The sequence below is a fragment of the Anopheles nili genome, chromosome 2, assembly GCF_943737925.1.
Source record: "Anopheles nili chromosome 2, idAnoNiliSN_F5_01, whole genome shotgun sequence".
NCBI lineage: Eukaryota > Metazoa > Arthropoda > Insecta > Diptera > Culicidae > Anopheles > Anopheles nili.
In genome coordinates this window covers 49,717,956-49,734,216 of record NC_071291.1, presented here as the reverse complement: position 1 = coordinate 49,734,216, position 16,261 = coordinate 49,717,956, and the positions used below count along the sequence as shown (strand labels likewise).

The 16,261-nt window shown below is 36.4% G+C and overlaps 2 protein-coding genes across 2 annotated transcripts; one reads left to right on the top strand and one right to left on the bottom strand.

The window, feature by feature from the left end:
* The first annotated feature begins 5,139 nt into the window (after positions 1–5,139).
* LOC128725107 (oviduct-specific glycoprotein-like) lies at positions 5,140–7,638 on the top strand. Its single transcript, XM_053818830.1, has 5 exons — positions 5,140–5,323; positions 5,409–5,605; positions 5,669–5,902; positions 5,982–7,480; positions 7,557–7,638. Exons 1-5 carry the CDS (start codon positions 5,140–5,142, stop codon positions 7,636–7,638), a joined length of 2,196 nt encoding a protein of 731 aa, XP_053674805.1.
* Positions 7,639–7,872: 234 nt separating this feature from the next.
* LOC128730603 (sialin) lies at positions 7,873–15,898 on the bottom strand. The gene is made up of 6 exons (XM_053823677.1): positions 15,846–15,898; positions 13,224–13,378; positions 12,807–13,043; positions 11,523–11,951; positions 11,293–11,449; positions 7,873–9,702 (listed from the first exon to the last, which is right to left on the bottom strand). The coding sequence occupies exons 1-6, from the start codon at positions 15,880–15,882 to the stop codon at positions 9,311–9,313; spliced, it is 1,407 nt and encodes a 468-aa protein (XP_053679652.1). The 5' UTR covers positions 15,883–15,898; the 3' UTR covers positions 7,873–9,310.
* Between the last annotated feature and the right edge of the window lie 363 nt (positions 15,899–16,261).

Here is a 16,261-nt window from a genome sequence, read left to right as displayed (position 1 = left end):
ATGACCAGGAAGTGGTCCGAGTCGACGTTTGCGCCCCTGTACGTCTATTAGAACGTGGTCTATTTGGGAATACGTCTGTTCTGGTGACCTCCAGGTGTAGCTGAATCGAGGTTTGTGCTGGAAGAAGGTGATACGGATGTTCATGTGTCTCGGAGATGCGAAGTTTATGAACCGGAGGCCGTTGTCGTTGGTTAACTGGTGGACACTAAAGCTTCCAATCGTTGGTTTATAGGCCTTCTCTCGCTTGACCTGAGCATTGAGGTCTCCGATGACGATCTTTACATCATGTTGTGGGCAGCGATCGTACTCCCTCTCAAGCTGCGTATAGAAAGCGTCCTTATACTCAGGTTGAAGAAACGTCCACGTCCTCAGGTTGAAACTCAGGTTGAAGAAACGTCCTTAACCTTCGCATCCTGTCATTGATCGGCCACCAACTGATCACACGTTTTCTAATAGCAACCATAACAAGGAACGCCGTACCGAGCTCGTGGTTGTCTCCACCACTCTGGTAGATCATGCAATTGCTATTGTACTGGCGCTCCGAGACTCCCTTCCAGCGGACCTCTTGAAGTGCTACTATCTCGAAGCCGCGGGCTCTCACTTCCTCTGCTAGAATTTTGGTACTCCCAGGAGAAGTAAGAGACTTGCAGTTCCATGTACCGAGTTTCCAATCGTAGTCCTTTTTCCGTTGCGGGATCTTTCATGATTGGTCCATATCGAGTATTCTGATTGATGACTATTCGTTGCAATAGTACAGGGGGTGGCTTGCAAGGCCTCTCCCCCCGCCTCCTATCTCGTCGGTGCAACAACGCATCCTAGCTCCAAGACAGAGTTAACAGCTGCTCCTGACATGGGGAACAGACGCTGGTTCGAGCCGCTCCTAACATGAAGAACAGACGCTCGTGGATGAACTACAGTTATGGAAAACGATAGCTCGATTCAGATAAAAAATAATTTTATTTATTTTTCTCGGTTTGGACAACACGTCCGTCCTAGCTGAACCTCACTATCGAACTCAACTCGGCCTGTCTCTGATCTTCGTTTATATGGAAGTCTTGATAAGGTTTGATCGCGTTCGATCCTGTCTGTTCTTAGAATTTCCGCTCGCGATAGCCCTAACATCCGTGTGGTGCGTACGTTGCTGATGAGACAGTCTCGTCGTCTTCCGTTGGGGTGCACATGATATTGACTCTGATGGCTTCCGTTGGGGTGCACACGATCTTGACTCTCTTGAATTCAATATTGCTGAAGGGAAACTGTCTAGTCTGAAGTGTCTTGTACCGGTTTCGATATAGATCACTTCACGATCTCGGTGCTGCTAACTCTACTAGCAAGTAGCAGTCCAATCCCCCTCTCAATTGTCGATCTCCAATCCAATCAATTGTGAGTATTGTTCAATACCCCAGCCTTGTCGACCATCCGCCCAAGGGGGAGGGTTTCCCCGTGTACCCAAGCTTGGATATTTAGACGACAAGTTACCGTTCTGTACGTCGCGGACGTATTGTACAGAGTCCAAAGGGATGGAGGCATGCAACTCCTGTTAGGAATATTGAAATAATTACATATGTTGTCTAACTTAACTTGAAGTTGAAATGTCCGCATCAACTGAATTCATACAAGAAGTAGCAACGTATTAGCTACCCCTATACGGAAACGAGGCTATGACCATGCGAAAGGGAGTCAATAATTTTTTTTTGAAACGCTTCGATATTAAACAACCAAACCGGGTGGTCTTGAACCGGTGTGTAATATGAAATGGAGCTTTTGATCGCTATTTGATCACTAATATTATTTTTATCAAAGCGTTTCATATCAATAGAGAAATATTCTAAACATACAGTTCAAAACATATATATCGCGCATCAGCGTGCGATACAAATATGAATTTAGGTGCAATTTTCTATACCATTACAGTTTTATACGCATCTAGTAGTATTATAATCTGATGCAAAACTTATATTAAAGTCACCTAGCATTGTTATAGTTTCGTTATAACTTACTATTTTATTCGATCCATTTGAAAAACTGTCATTTGTGTGATATGGTATTTGTCTCCGGTTCAGCGGAATTGACCGGAGCTATAACCATTGCTAATTTTACATTACATATAAAAATGATATAAAAGCCCACCAAATAAAAACCTTATTTGATCAATCAAAACACACTCTCGAATCAACAAAAAAGCATTTATCATAACATTTACCATATTTACCGATTTTAGGATAGTTGCAAACAACTTGTTCTATTCCTGTTATTTTACACCATAAATGTGTAATGTAAAACAAATTATGCCAGCCTGAGACAAACATTAATAATGTCGTAGTTAAAAAACGGTATCAAAAAGTGCCATATTAATAGAAATTTAATTCAAATTACCGTTAGAATTTTCATTTCTCATGCCACATCATTACCTCAAAACCACCCGATATGATCATTGAACTCTGTAGCGCGTCTCAGAAAAAAATCATACTCATGTGGGCTGGCGCAAGGTGGTAGCAGATTTTGTAATTAAATGAAAAATAAATCATTGTACTTGCTATATTATTGCTTGAAGACTTTTTAAGCTTTATACAAAAAATCATCTTTTATAAAAAGAAACATGATTCTACATGGGACTTTTCATACATTTACGTTTTTCAATGATGTATTCTTCAAAAAAATAATATTTATTTATAACAATAAAATTTATAACAATAAAAATTCAATATCCTATCCAAAGTGATAAAAATTTCAAGTCTGTAATGTTTAGTAAAAAGGAAAAAAATGAAAATTTTCAATTTTTTCAAACATTTTTGACTGTGAAAGAGTGTTGCTCTGCGAATATTGGACTTAAAACCATAGTTATATTTCGGGGTTAACTAAGTTTAACCCTTTAGTTTCAGAATATAATAACAATTTTTCAAAAATCTTAAATTTGTTTTATGACTTTTATATTCGGTAATTGCCCAACGTGCTATGTCTTGATAATAATAAATAGCGAAACACTATCATGCGCTTAGCAACTGTTAATGATATTTAATGCAAAAAAGTATAATATTTACCCTACATTGATCAATTTTCATGTTAAAAATATGAATTTATTCATTTAAGTAAAACTCTATAGCAATAATGACGGTTAACTTGAATGCCGGTGTTTGCATCGTAGTTCTGTGCTACGGTATAACAGTTACCAGATAAGAAATATTTATTTTTTATTGCATAGCTTGTGGCGTACATACATTCAATTTCACCATTTCAGCAATTAATTCATAATCATTGTGCTTACCAACTTTGTGCTATGTGCGTATGTACTAACAGTCATAACAGTACACAATTCTAAATTTTGCATATTATAACCAAGTTTTTTCATTGCCCAACCAACTAATAATCCTAAATGCGTAGGCTAACGTGTGTTTAGGCCCTCATTCTAACTATTTGGATTGTATCGCTGGACAATAAGACATGAAGGTATGTTTTTTATTTTAGCTGTAGAACAACATTTACACCAATTACGAAAGGTGCGAGAATTCGTGAATACATGCACATAATACCTCGTATGTTATGATCAATATTGTCAGGTAAAAAGGATGTGGGAAATACTCCACGTATAAGTGAAAAAAGAAAAACGATGGGTAGAAGAGGAGAACGCACAACCTGGTCTAAAATGTCTGATAATGTGGTTGAAAAACTATTTGCGTTCATTTATTTTCAACTAACTCCCAATCTCTTTCAATAGTACACCGTCGTGTACACTCTTATTTGTTTTATTGTAAGGAATACTTTCTTCATCCCCTCCAACGGTTTTTATTACACTAGGATCGGTGACAGTCAAATTTAAATAACTTTTAAATGAGCTTAAAATAAAAAGAAGCATTCTATTATGGATTATTATCACACAAATAAAGTGAGCAATATGACATATTATCTTTTATCTAGCATTGGAATGTTGCAAAGTCATATTACATGTTTAAATGCCTTTCAAAAACAAACAACTGGTTGTTGAAATAACACGGAAGAATGCTTGGTACCAAATCTAGACTAAGTATATGTAGGTTGGTGTTATAGTTTTGCTTTTGTATTTCGCCGTGAAACCAAGACAGAAAATATTTATGCACTTGAACCTGAGTCACTTTGAACGCGGTTTTTAATTAGTTTTTTATTTGTTTCATCAGCTAGGCATGATAGATGTTCTAGCGTATAATTGAATAAAAATTGTACGATGCTTGGTATGGAATGGTCATCACTAATTTTTGAACTACACGCGAAAGCAATACACGCAAGACAGGATCTGATGTATTAAGGATAGTAATCCACACAAAATTATTGGTGGAGTTGGTTTTCTTCTTTTCTTCTTCTTCTTTTTCTTCTTCTTAAATGGCTCAACAAGCAATGTACGGTCAAGGCCTGTCTTGTAAAGGCCTTCTATGACTTGAAATTTTCATGTAGCTGGATAGTCAGGGATTGACAATGATAATCTGAAAAATGGTTTAGCTGGTGAGTTGGTATGCTGATTCTGCATGTTTTATTTTGAATGCTTCACATATAACTTATCGGAGTCCGTGTTGTTAGGTAAAAGATGCTTTTTTATACAAGCGCATGCGCATGCGTGTAAAAATTTGCGCAAAAGTTTAAAAACGATGAAACTTCTCGGAAGTGCTTTCCGTCATAGCGGGTTTTGCTAGTGTATCAAGGAGACGGGTGTGGAACGCCTAAAACCTTAAATGCACGTTCCGTTCGCCTTCCAGGTGTATTCGGTCGGAAGGGGTTAGAAGAAGGACGGGATGTTTTAAGCGCTCAGGCCAGTGTGTACTTTTTTGTACGCTAAAATGCGTGCCTTTAAGACCACAAATAATAAAGAAAAGACGAAGAAAGTGTCATATAGCGCTGATGAGAGTAACGCTCTCGTTGTTGGAAAGTTTTGGAACTAACGCACACGGTCCGACACTGAGACAGTACGTCTGAGAGGTGGCATGCGGTTTATAAAAACCTCTGCAAAACCGTGAGGCCATTTTAGTTCAGTTTCATACGGTTTAGCTATAGGGTGAAGTCAAGTACACCTGAGTGCAATCATAAATAGGGAAAAAGACAAGGAATAGCATAAGGCAAGCGATGGAGCCAAATGGACGATTTCTACGCTCTATCCTGTCAATGGTGCTATGCATGGCGTTCCTAGCGTTCAGTGGTATAGATTGCGCTAATCCTAAGCAAACGGCTCTGTTTCTTACTGTGAAAAGCTCAAATTTTTGCTTGACTAAAGTCGATAATATAAAGTGTGGATATTTGATCGTAACTGACATCCTGATAAGTCCTGATGGTGTTCCGCTTCCGTTTTTCAATGGTAACAGTGAGTTGCGTTGTCGGTTGAATGCTATTGCAAAATGTGAAATTTTACACGTGCCTCCGCTCGTGTTTATCTCTTTTCTCAAAAGCTGTCACTAAGAGGAACTCCGGGTTGAAAATAATAGCATCTTTCGGAGGAACCGTCGTACCATCGGAGCTTTTTGCTTTCTTATCATGCGATGATCAACGTCGAGCGACATTTGTTGACAACTTGGTGGAGTTTACTTTAGCTCACGAATTCCATGGAATCGATCTAGCATGGCTTTACCCAGCGCCACAGGAGAGGGTATGATAAATTAGCTGATGAGAAGAATGGATTCAGAGTACTTAATACGTTTCATTTTTGTAGGATCAATATGTCCGTCTTATGAAGGATATGAGGAATGCTTGCGATCGTAATGGTTTGATTTTAACTGTAACAGTACCTAGCCGACCATCAGTAATTGAAGTGAATTATCCGGTGGAAAAATTGGACAAATATGCGGATTATGTTATTTTGAGCACAACTGAGTTTCGCAAGCTACGCAAAACATCTTTCATTGCTCCGTTATACTCGTGTAATCCCGGATCGTCCAACAGTATCGTAAGTGTTAACTAGTTATCAGTTCATCTAACGATGAATGTGCTTATAGTACGTGCTTTTGGATTTATTTTCTACTTAGGATTATCACGTGGATCGTTGGAAAATGGCTGGGTTGAGTTGTGATAAAATTGTCATCGTTATCCAAACAATGACACTCACATATAAATTGTACATACAGAACGAATATCGTGTAGGAACTCCAGCGTTGCAGTTGAAAATTCGTCCGTATTACAAGATTTGTCGGAAACTATACAGCGGTTCATTGGAGATTTGGAACAGTAACGTAAAAAGCCCTTATGCATTCCGTGATCTTTCATGGTACTCGTACGAGAACGAAAAATCTATCAAAGAGAAAGTGTGTTTCGTCGTTCAGCAAGGGCTTGGGGGATTAGCTGTGTTCTACTACGATGAAGATGACCCCATTAATATTTGTGGTGATGGACAGTATCCTCTGACAGCTATCGTGATGGCAGCCCTTGAATCACAATACCTTCCACCGTCAGTCATAACGGACTCTCACATTTATCACTATGAGTCACACCCCATGCCATTATCGCAATATGATTCCCGAAACTACAATTCTGCTATAAACAGCAACAAGCCAATGGTCGTTTACGTCGAAGGTGAAGCGATCCATCCCCCTGTACAAGAATTATCGAACGTAAATGATGATTTTTATCTTCCGACAAACATCGCTCGACAAATGCCTGCACCAATGGATTCGACTACTAACGAAACAAAATCCTCCGTACAGTTGAATGAAAATTATCCGGTCAATTCATTTGCTTCAGTAGAACAATGGAATGAATCCATAGAATCAATGTCGGATGAACAATTTGAGGATCTTTTCTTCCCTCATTATACAGAACCGCAAGTCGATATAAGAAAATGTGTTGAAACACCGTCCATGCAAACCAGCGATTTGGAGTACGTGCTGAATATAAACACAACACCGCAACCAAATCCTTTAACAGCGGAACTTTATTCTGAAAATGTACCGGAAAGGTCCTCAAAAACCTGCGAATTGTTCTCAGAACAATCTAATATTCATCCATTTATGGATACATCAAGCTCATGCTGTAAAGCTTGCACAGCTGCAGAAATGTGCACAAATTGTGCAACAATGACATCTGGTAACGAACACCACGCACATTATCCTTGTAAACCAACTGGTATCAGAATTTTTGCCACTGCGCACGCACCGACAACGACTACTACAACAACAACTACCACACCATCAACGATGCAATTCTACACAATGGCTCCAGCATTGTTCAATCCTCCTCCATTCTTTCATGCCTGTAAACCGTGTGTGAAAGTAGCAGCAACCGGTAGCGCGGATGGATTTAAAGCAACCACTCCCTATCCCTTGACAACACCACCATCCAGTGCGCAAGCCCAATTGTACTCGGAACACTCGTACGCATTGCCTGCTTCTGGTATTCAAATTCAAGGAACAGCCGTTGGTACTCAACCAGTGCTGTCATTTGCACCGTTTAAAGTGAACATTTGCCCACAGGATGGAATTCTTCAAGATCCTCTCGATAGACGATCATATTATCTGTGCAAACGTGGCCTGTACGTATACGTCGTAAACATTTATGCAACAGTTTAAATTCCATAACATGTTTAATGATAAATTCCTTTCTTTCAGCCCGATGTGTGACGAAAACAAGTTCAGCTGCGCTCATGGCTACATCTTTCACGAGACCAGCAAAAAATGTATTCCTGAATGATCTTACAAATAGCTCAAATTACGTTAAGCCTCGTGATAAGTATGTAACGCTTAGCAGACTGTGGTTCGTGTAAAAAACGGTTACAAATATGTTGTCGAACTTGCTTGTCGCTTAAACAACCCAGTGATTGTATCGGTCTGTTTAGGTGAGCTGCAACTGCAAGCAAATGAAGCAGATTATCTTTCCATTTAGAACCACCTTGTTTATTTTGTAGCTTTATGAAGCATTTACGCACATTCTTTTATTTTTCATTCGTAAGCGTTTCAAACTAACGATTGTAGCGATGTATGTCACATCATGTAATGAGTCTATCATGATAGTATCACAAGCAAATCCTTCATTTATGCTTACCCAACATTTAAACATGAACTGTTGTCTATATTAATCACGTAGCTATCGCAGAACGTTGCCTCAAAGAGTTGAAGTGTCCTCGGGCTTGGTTGAAATAAGTAAGCAAACAATAAAGCTAATAACATTTTTCAGCTAGGTCACCATGGCAAAACCTTGCATTAAAATAAGCATTTCTTATTTTTAACCTTTAAAGCTGTTTGCTGTTGGCACATTTGAGAACAGCATGTGGTTCAATAATAAATGTTTATACGTTTCAATACCTTGAAATAAGCTTTTATCTAAAATTGAATATTTTGAGATGATGTTTTGAATATGTGGATGCATTCTTTTGATAAAGAAACCATGATGTTTGTGTGCATCACACAAACTTCGTTTTAATTTTTTTATTCAAACTTGATTATTTATACACCTTGTGATTAATATAATGATTTAAAGTATACCTTGTGTGTAGATCTTTTTTTGTTATTTAAATGACTCAACAACCGGTGTTCGGTCAAGGTATGTCTTGTTGAGGCTTTTCTTTAGCTTGAACTCTTTTTAAGTATCCGGATAGTCTGTCTTGCGTACGGGGGAGGCTCAGTTGTGATTTGAAACTGAAATCATTCGTTTGTGGCACATCCTACGCTTTCGATTATTGAGCCCCTAACAAGTGTGCAAACTATATTTTTATAATATTTTTCTTTCTTTCTTTACTACAAACAACAATGTCAGATAATCGGGGGTATGTTATGCTTTTGGCTGAGCTTTGCTAACAAGCCAAAATTACTTTGTTGAAACATTATCTCGGAGACACAAATGACTAAAACAGCATAACATTATTGAAAAACTATACAACTTTTGTGACATTTATCCTACCTATGGTTAATTATAATTGTTTATATGCAAAGAACCAATTTACAAATTTTTAAAATTATTGAATTATCAAAGCATTTACAATTGGTAGATAGTGTGATTACTGTTTTTCATAAGAAATTGTATGAAGAAGTACCTGCGCAGATCTCCGAATTTATAGTTCAACAAGGGTTATCGTTTTTCGTTGATGACAAAGAATTATTCCTTACACTAGCTTATTAGTACGAAACTTTAGCATTAAAATTCTGTACTACTGTATCGTTCCATTTTTCATATCACTCAATATAATACTTTGCTAGTAAGATAGTTCCGTTGCTTCTGCAAGTTTTCATCTATTGAATTGTTTGTTATGTGGTAAGATTTCGTCATATTGTAAATAGTTTGATACAGTTATCCAAAGTAAGTAAGTGAAATGTAGCTCAGATAGAAAGAAATAGAGCGCTGTCTAACGATTGACGAATGATCAGGTCTAACCAGGTACGTTCGTATTTGGTTGTGAATTTATCGGTTCATTCCATTTTTGCACTTGACCCGATCCAAAAACAACAAAAATCAGCGCCGGCACGATATAAGCGGCGGATCCAATCATGAAGACGTATTGCCATTCCGCCATAGTGCTTTGTTCGGCAGTGAAATGTGCCACCAGGATAGGTGAAATAAAGCCGCTAGATGTTCCTACGAAATTAATGATTCCGTATAACGTCCCAGCAAAGTTTGGCGCTAGGTCCTGGGAATTTTGAAGATTAGTCATTGTAGATGCACCGTTGAATCCGAGTGAGAGTGTGATGATGGCGACACAAACGTACGGATTGAAACCAATGTAGATCAGTCCAACTAGGAATAATCCGGGTATTATGTGAGCTGCAATGATAATGGAATCAAAATATGTTTGTCAGCAACGTTTGTAGTGGTTTATTTTCAAAAAAATCGAATTTCAATATTTCAAACCCAATTTCATGCTTTTATTGTTATCATAATCGGTTGCAAATAATTCTTAAACTGATACTTTATTTCAATTTTGTTTTAAATATATTATAATTTTTACCACTGAAGGTTTATGGCAACAGTTAACAGGATTAATCTTTACGGTCATGGAAAGCGTTATATATATCTTCTTCTTCTTTACTGGCCCGCTCTCAATTGAGCACGTCCTAACGACATGGCCTACCTTGCTATGCTTAGCCAAGACTTTCATGACTTTTTTAATTACTCGTAGCTGGATAGTCAGTCCTGCGGACGGTGAGTTCCTCAGACGAGATTCACGATACCGATACTATTTGTTTGTGCCGTACGCTAACGCTTCGGATATCGAGCGCGTATATATATATATATATATATATATATATATATATATATATATATATATATATATATATATATATATATATATATATATATATATATATATATATATATATATATATATATATATATATATATATATATGCTGTGCCTGTGCTAGGATTCCGTTACAACTGCAAAGGAATACAGTGATACATTTTTGTTGCAAATTTAGAAAATTGTTTATGTTTGCTAGTGTATTGGTCTTTTCAACCTAATGTTTACAACTCATAGCAACAACAATACATCACATGCAAAATACACACTTTCGTTAGAAGAATTAAAACTTTTGAATGAGACCAATTGTCTCATTATGCATTTGAATTTTTTTATCATAAAATCATTATATTACATAGTTGTATCATGCAACTGATACGCAATAAAATGACACATTTTTTTTTCAAATATAATTACGGTCGTGACATGTTGATTTAATTTTCAATTACGATACTTATTAACAAGTTATGTGAAAGCCATAAGAGTATTAATTTGTACCGTTGATATAAAGAGCTTTGACTAGTTTCTAAATATACCTTGTAAGAAAATTGTATATAGTAAAAAGTTATTGTTATCATTTATTTAAGAACAGCCAGACCGTATTTAGAATATAGTCAAAAGTTTTTAGCATGAAAAAAGGTTGTTTCTTTCCGTTACCTTGAGAATCATTTGACAAAAAGATCACCTGCTCTCGAAGCAAGAGCAATATTTGTAGATAGAGCTCTACGATTGGTTGGTAGCAATGTATTTAGGATCTGATAAGTGAGCTTTAGAAAAATGTTTGCCACTTCCAATAATAAATGATTTTTCTTTAGAAAAGAACTCCTTTTTAGTTAAATATAGTTAACTACATTAACAATAATTTAGTTATAATATACGTTAATAAATATTCAATAAAATGTACATTGGTAAACATTTAAATCAATTTTTTCAACAAATGCCAGAACTGATAGTGGTATGATTAAATGGCAAATAAAAATTAAAAGCAAATTAGTGATGAACTAAAAAGTAAAATAATTTTGTTTAATAATTTCAGATAATAAAAAAGAAATGAAAGCTTGCAGCATAATAAATTACAAAAAACACCGCTAAAAACGTAGGAAAATTACTTACAAAAAATACAAAAAGATTTTCTTATTGTCGTGACGTCTATGATGGATTTTCTTCGCAGCATATCACCAATTGTTCCGAAAAAAAATGCAGCGATTGATCGAGCCAAATATGGCAGTGCGGACAAAAATCCAGCTTTGGCTAGATTAAATCCAAGTACCTGGTGAAACAAGAATGTTGTTTTAATTGCAACGGCACACGTTTACTCTAAGTCAAATGCATTCCAGACTAACCTCACTAATAAATTTGGGGGCAGCAGTAATTAAAAAGTATAAGCCCCACAGATTGCCAAAATGCAAAACAAGGAGTGCTAAGAACGGAGGTGACGTTGAAAGTGACACAATTGGTGGTAAAAGTTTCGATTTGGAGATTGTATCACCAAGTGACTTTTCGATGTATTCTTTTTCTTCTGATTTAATTCGGGGATGTGATGCAGGGCTATCAGCTACAACGATATACCATAAAGCAGCAACGAAGGCGGATATAGCAGCAGGAATGTAAAATGCAAAGGACCAACCAAGAGTCTCAATTATAACTCCAACTAACGGCCACGTAACCACAGTGCCAAATGTGCCACCCATTAGAGCCGAAACAAATTTTCCTTTCTCGTCCGGAGGCGCCCATTTGGAAATCAGATTATGAAGCGCGGGATACAGAAAACCCTGAAAATGGATTGATTATGCAGTGCTAGTATCATTATAAATATTTTACAATGAACAGTTAATATAATATTCCATTTATGAATTTTGTTAAGGCAAAAAGAAAAACAAAAAGTTATCAATGCTAACTTATACAGTATACATCAAGCAAGACAGATGTTTTCGCAGAGCTAGCTCACAACAATTTAGAACATTTGCCTTACGGAAGTGAGTGGAGCAATCGTTTAATGTTATCTAATTACACATAGGTATGTAACGAAAGTGTAGCGAAGAGAGAACTTATCCAAATGAAAATGTGAAAGTTTGTTAGATCACGCTTGTCATATGAAAATCCAGTAAGATCACTACGCCTGCGGAGGATTTGTACCAATTAACTTCAGCACTTTGGTAAACGTTGTACAAGGAAAATCGAGACATAGATGTATACATTTATGCAAAAACCAGAGAAATGCAAAAACAAATTAAAAAAAATAAAAAATTTACATAAACGATAAAAAATTGATAATCTCAATAAAAATCAATGATAATGGTTCGTATTAATTAGTTTTGAACTACATTTACAATTTAGATCATGTGAAAACAAATCATGTACATCATTGTGTCCACATGTATTCAACTCTTGCGCATATGAAATCGATGAGTGGTATGATACACAAAGATACAAAATTAAGAATAGAACGAACGAGCTAAAAAAGGTAGAAATAGATGTATAAAAGGAAGCAGGTTGATGAAATAGGGCTGCAGCACAATATGAAGCTTAATTTTTGGCTCTCACAGAAGCTCATACAACAATCTCAAAGTTGAGCATTATAAAAATTTTCCTAAATCTTGATGTTGCTGACAACTATCTTTACTTACACCCAAAATTCCTAGTGCTACTCGATTGGCGAATGTGGTCCACATACCACTGCTGGCAGCAAGAGGAGTCAGCGCGGTGAGGAAAGCGCTAAATGCCAACGAGAGTCCAACCATATTACGTCCACCGAAGCGTTCCGCAAAAATACCGGCCGGCAACGACGATAACAGGTAGCCGTAAAAATAAGCACCTAAGATGATGCTTTGGTCGTGTGAGCTCCAGTTGTATCGTGGACCATACTGAAACAACAGGGAAAGCAACGAAACAATCACACATACACACACACTAACACCTGGTTAGCCCTAAATATTAGTGTAGTTCAAAAGAGGTGAAATTGGCGTGAAACTTTTAATAAAATCACCTACATCTGGAACATTTGAATCGCCAACGAGCGCGCGATTAGCTCTATCATTTGTTACGTTATTCAGCTGAACATTAGTTGATTGTGGAGCATTTCGTTGTATCGGCTGCACCATTGCAAGTATATTAACGGACATATTAACTCGCAGCATATAGCTGATAAGACAAGCCATGAACAACATAATAGAGACATTGAAACGGGTTGGTATACGATCTGTGAAGTGGATTTTGGTAAAAAAAATATATTGTACATTAAGTTTGATAATACTAATAATTGTAATGATAGTTCACTGTAAATTAAAAAGGTTTATAGGTCATTACAGGAATAATTCTAGTTAAACTAATTACTCTACTACCACTACAATTCCCCATACACAAAAATTCCATTTTAAATATTCAATGTTTTTTATTTGCTTACTATTTCGATTGTTTTTTAACAGTATTTTTTCTGAAGGATGCAATGCTATTCACGCTTTCAAAAACTGATGGTGCGAATTTGTCAACAAACACGTGCTAACGTTTTAAATTGCACCGCACACTTTATCATTCACGACGATTGATGAAGCACGAACAACCTTGCCATACCGATTTCGTTGTTTAACAACTTTAGGTTGAATATCACGGGAATAATTGTCTTGCACGATTTGACCATGTATTTAATATCAGAAAAACGCTTTGTGTGATAAAGTGTTGTTTAAATATTACAAACAACATTTTAACGATTTGGTATAAATTTTCCGACAAGATCAATAATGCAAATGAGAGTTCATTTTTAAACAGTAGTAACAGATGTTTTTTTAAACCTTATGAAAAAGCCGTATTAAGTGATACGGCTATCGTTATATATCGCATAGACGATGTTAACTGTCGCGAATATTGACCATAATCTTAGTACAATTGAAGTTGCTGAATGATTACAATGACGTTATTGTTTAATTTGAAGTAATGCTGTTTCATTAGTATCGAAGTACTCCTAGGTGAAATCAACCTCAATTGTAAATTTGAAATGGACAAGTACTGCTTAAAGCCAATGACGATCCATAAATGCCAGTTTGAGCAGCTGTATTTCCTGTTGGGCTTACAAGTACATTTGCGAGGTTTGTACAAAAAAAGTTACGTCAGATCACTAAAACGATTAATGCCTTTTCAACGACAGGCTTGGGGTCAATGATATTCTATCAATTTAATTACTAAAGTGCAAATTAAAAATTATTTTGAAGAACTATCAAGCTAAACTATTTAGTTGTTAATATGAATTACGGTATATCGTTATGTAGATGGCATCGTATTTAGCAATGTAAGAATGACAGTCATCAAGTACACACTCGCCTATTTTTGTATATTATATTCATAAATTTCTCGTCTGAGACTACCCCGTACGCAGGACAGACTATCCAGCTACGTGAAATTTCCTAGTCATGAAAGCCTTCGCTAAGGTTAGCAAGGCAGGTCTTGACCGTACACCGGTTGTTGAGCCAATTAAGCAGAAGATTCATAAATTTGATTTGTTTTGTGCACTTGTGTGTATTTATTATGTTTACAGCTACTTGTAGTTACTTCAGATTAAATCAATTTGTTCACATTAACGTGTTCATAAGCAATATCATGTTCTTTGTTACAACATCTCTTTTCGAATGAATAGGTTACTGACCTGGCGTCAACAAAATCGACAATCATTTGTTATTTGCTTGTCCATCTGTTACTTGCACTGCTTAGCGCGGTAAACATTGAAAACATAGTTTATTGGTTAAATCCAAATATGCTCTTTTCGTATAAATTGTAGTTGTTTGGCGTTTGAACGCATCAGTCTATCAGCCGTCATTAAGCGAAATGTGTCTTATTTCGAGTATACTACTGTCTTTAGTCGTGCTGGCGAGTACTGCGCCCAGCCCTTGTGACTTGCCAACGTTAACCAAAGTTGGAAGTCAGTATTTCGTGTTTGACCAAGATTGTAGGCAATACGCGTACGGTTACAACGCCGGAACGTCTGCTAAGGTTGAGTTTAAGAATAAGAACGGTACAGTATTCGGTGCCTATCATTACATCGATGCTAACAACCTTACCCAGAAAGTAAAATATAAGGCTAATGATGTGGAAGGATTTGTCGTCGATGGCTCAAATCTACATCAGCTCGTAGAGGTTTCGACTAATGCAGTTGAAGTCGCAACTGAAGCAGTAGGATTAACAACATCCGCCACGACTTTATCGACGACTGCAACAGCGCAAGTTAATTTAGTTAGAGGCTCAAACTCTACTGCTACTGACAACAATATGGTTTTATTCAAACCTATTATTTCGGTCTGGATTCCAGTCAGTTCATACAATCACGATATTCATACCGAAATCAGTGGTACGAATCGATCTGAACAAATCAAAGATTACTAAAAATTGAGTTATGTGCATTGGTAAAATAAAAAAAAAAAACAAACATTATTTGTTAACAATCAACAGCAACAATCAAAACATTAGAAGAATCGCAAAAAATAGGTTGAGCTTGGAATATGATTTACATGTGTGTTCAAATGATCAATCGAAAGTAGAATATTGATGGTACAGAATGCACGCAATGTATCTTGTATATCACACCATATTGTGAGTAATGATTGAACGTATTGAATTTTTTATTTTTAAACAAGATAGTATACATACAACATTCACTTTGTAGGAAACCGATCGCTTACCTTTTACTTTGATGAAATGTGCAAGAATATCGTGCATTTTAAAATACGATAACGTTTTCTGATTGGAAAAAATCAGCTAAATTTTCAAATATAATAAATGCTTAATATTTTAGATTTCACTGTACACATACGTTTTTAAACACACATGCGGGGGGTACACACACACGTACACTATTTATAACAATAATAAATACACTACACAAGTGTTGACGGAGCTAAGCTACCTTGTTTGAACCACCTTCACTTGCAAGCTTATATTTTATTTTGCAAATCGTTTCATCAAACGCATTTAGAATTGAATTAGCTTGTTCATTTGATAGCATGTAAAACCTCCAAAGTGACTGTTCACGGATTCACGGTAGTTCAAATGTTTGAGGTCAAATGGCTCTACCACTGCTCAAGCTAATAAATGCTGG

Bases quoted from the DNA above. Each gene is read 5' to 3' on its own strand.
- LOC128730603 (XM_053823677.1), bottom strand. From the start codon at position 15,882: ATGCACGATATTCTTGCACATTTCATCAAAGTAAAAG. The intron at 13,044-13,223 runs GTAACAAATGAT...CTGTTGTTTCAG, and splicing joins CTAATGTTCAGCTGAATAAC to TATGGTCCACGATACAACTG. The intron at 9,703-11,292 runs GTAAGTAATTTT...TTATCATTGCAG, and splicing joins AAAATCTTTTTGTATTTTTT to CTCACATAATACCCGGATTA.
- LOC128725107 (XM_053818830.1), top strand. From the start codon at position 5,140: ATGGCGTTCCTAGCGTTCAGTGGTATAGATTGCGCTAATCCTAAGCAA. The intron at 5,606-5,668 runs GTATGATAAATT...TCATTTTTGTAG, and splicing joins ACCCAGCGCCACAGGAGAGG to GATCAATATGTCCGTCTTAT. The intron at 5,903-5,981 runs GTAAGTGTTAAC...TTTTCTACTTAG, and splicing joins CCGGATCGTCCAACAGTATC to GATTATCACGTGGATCGTTG.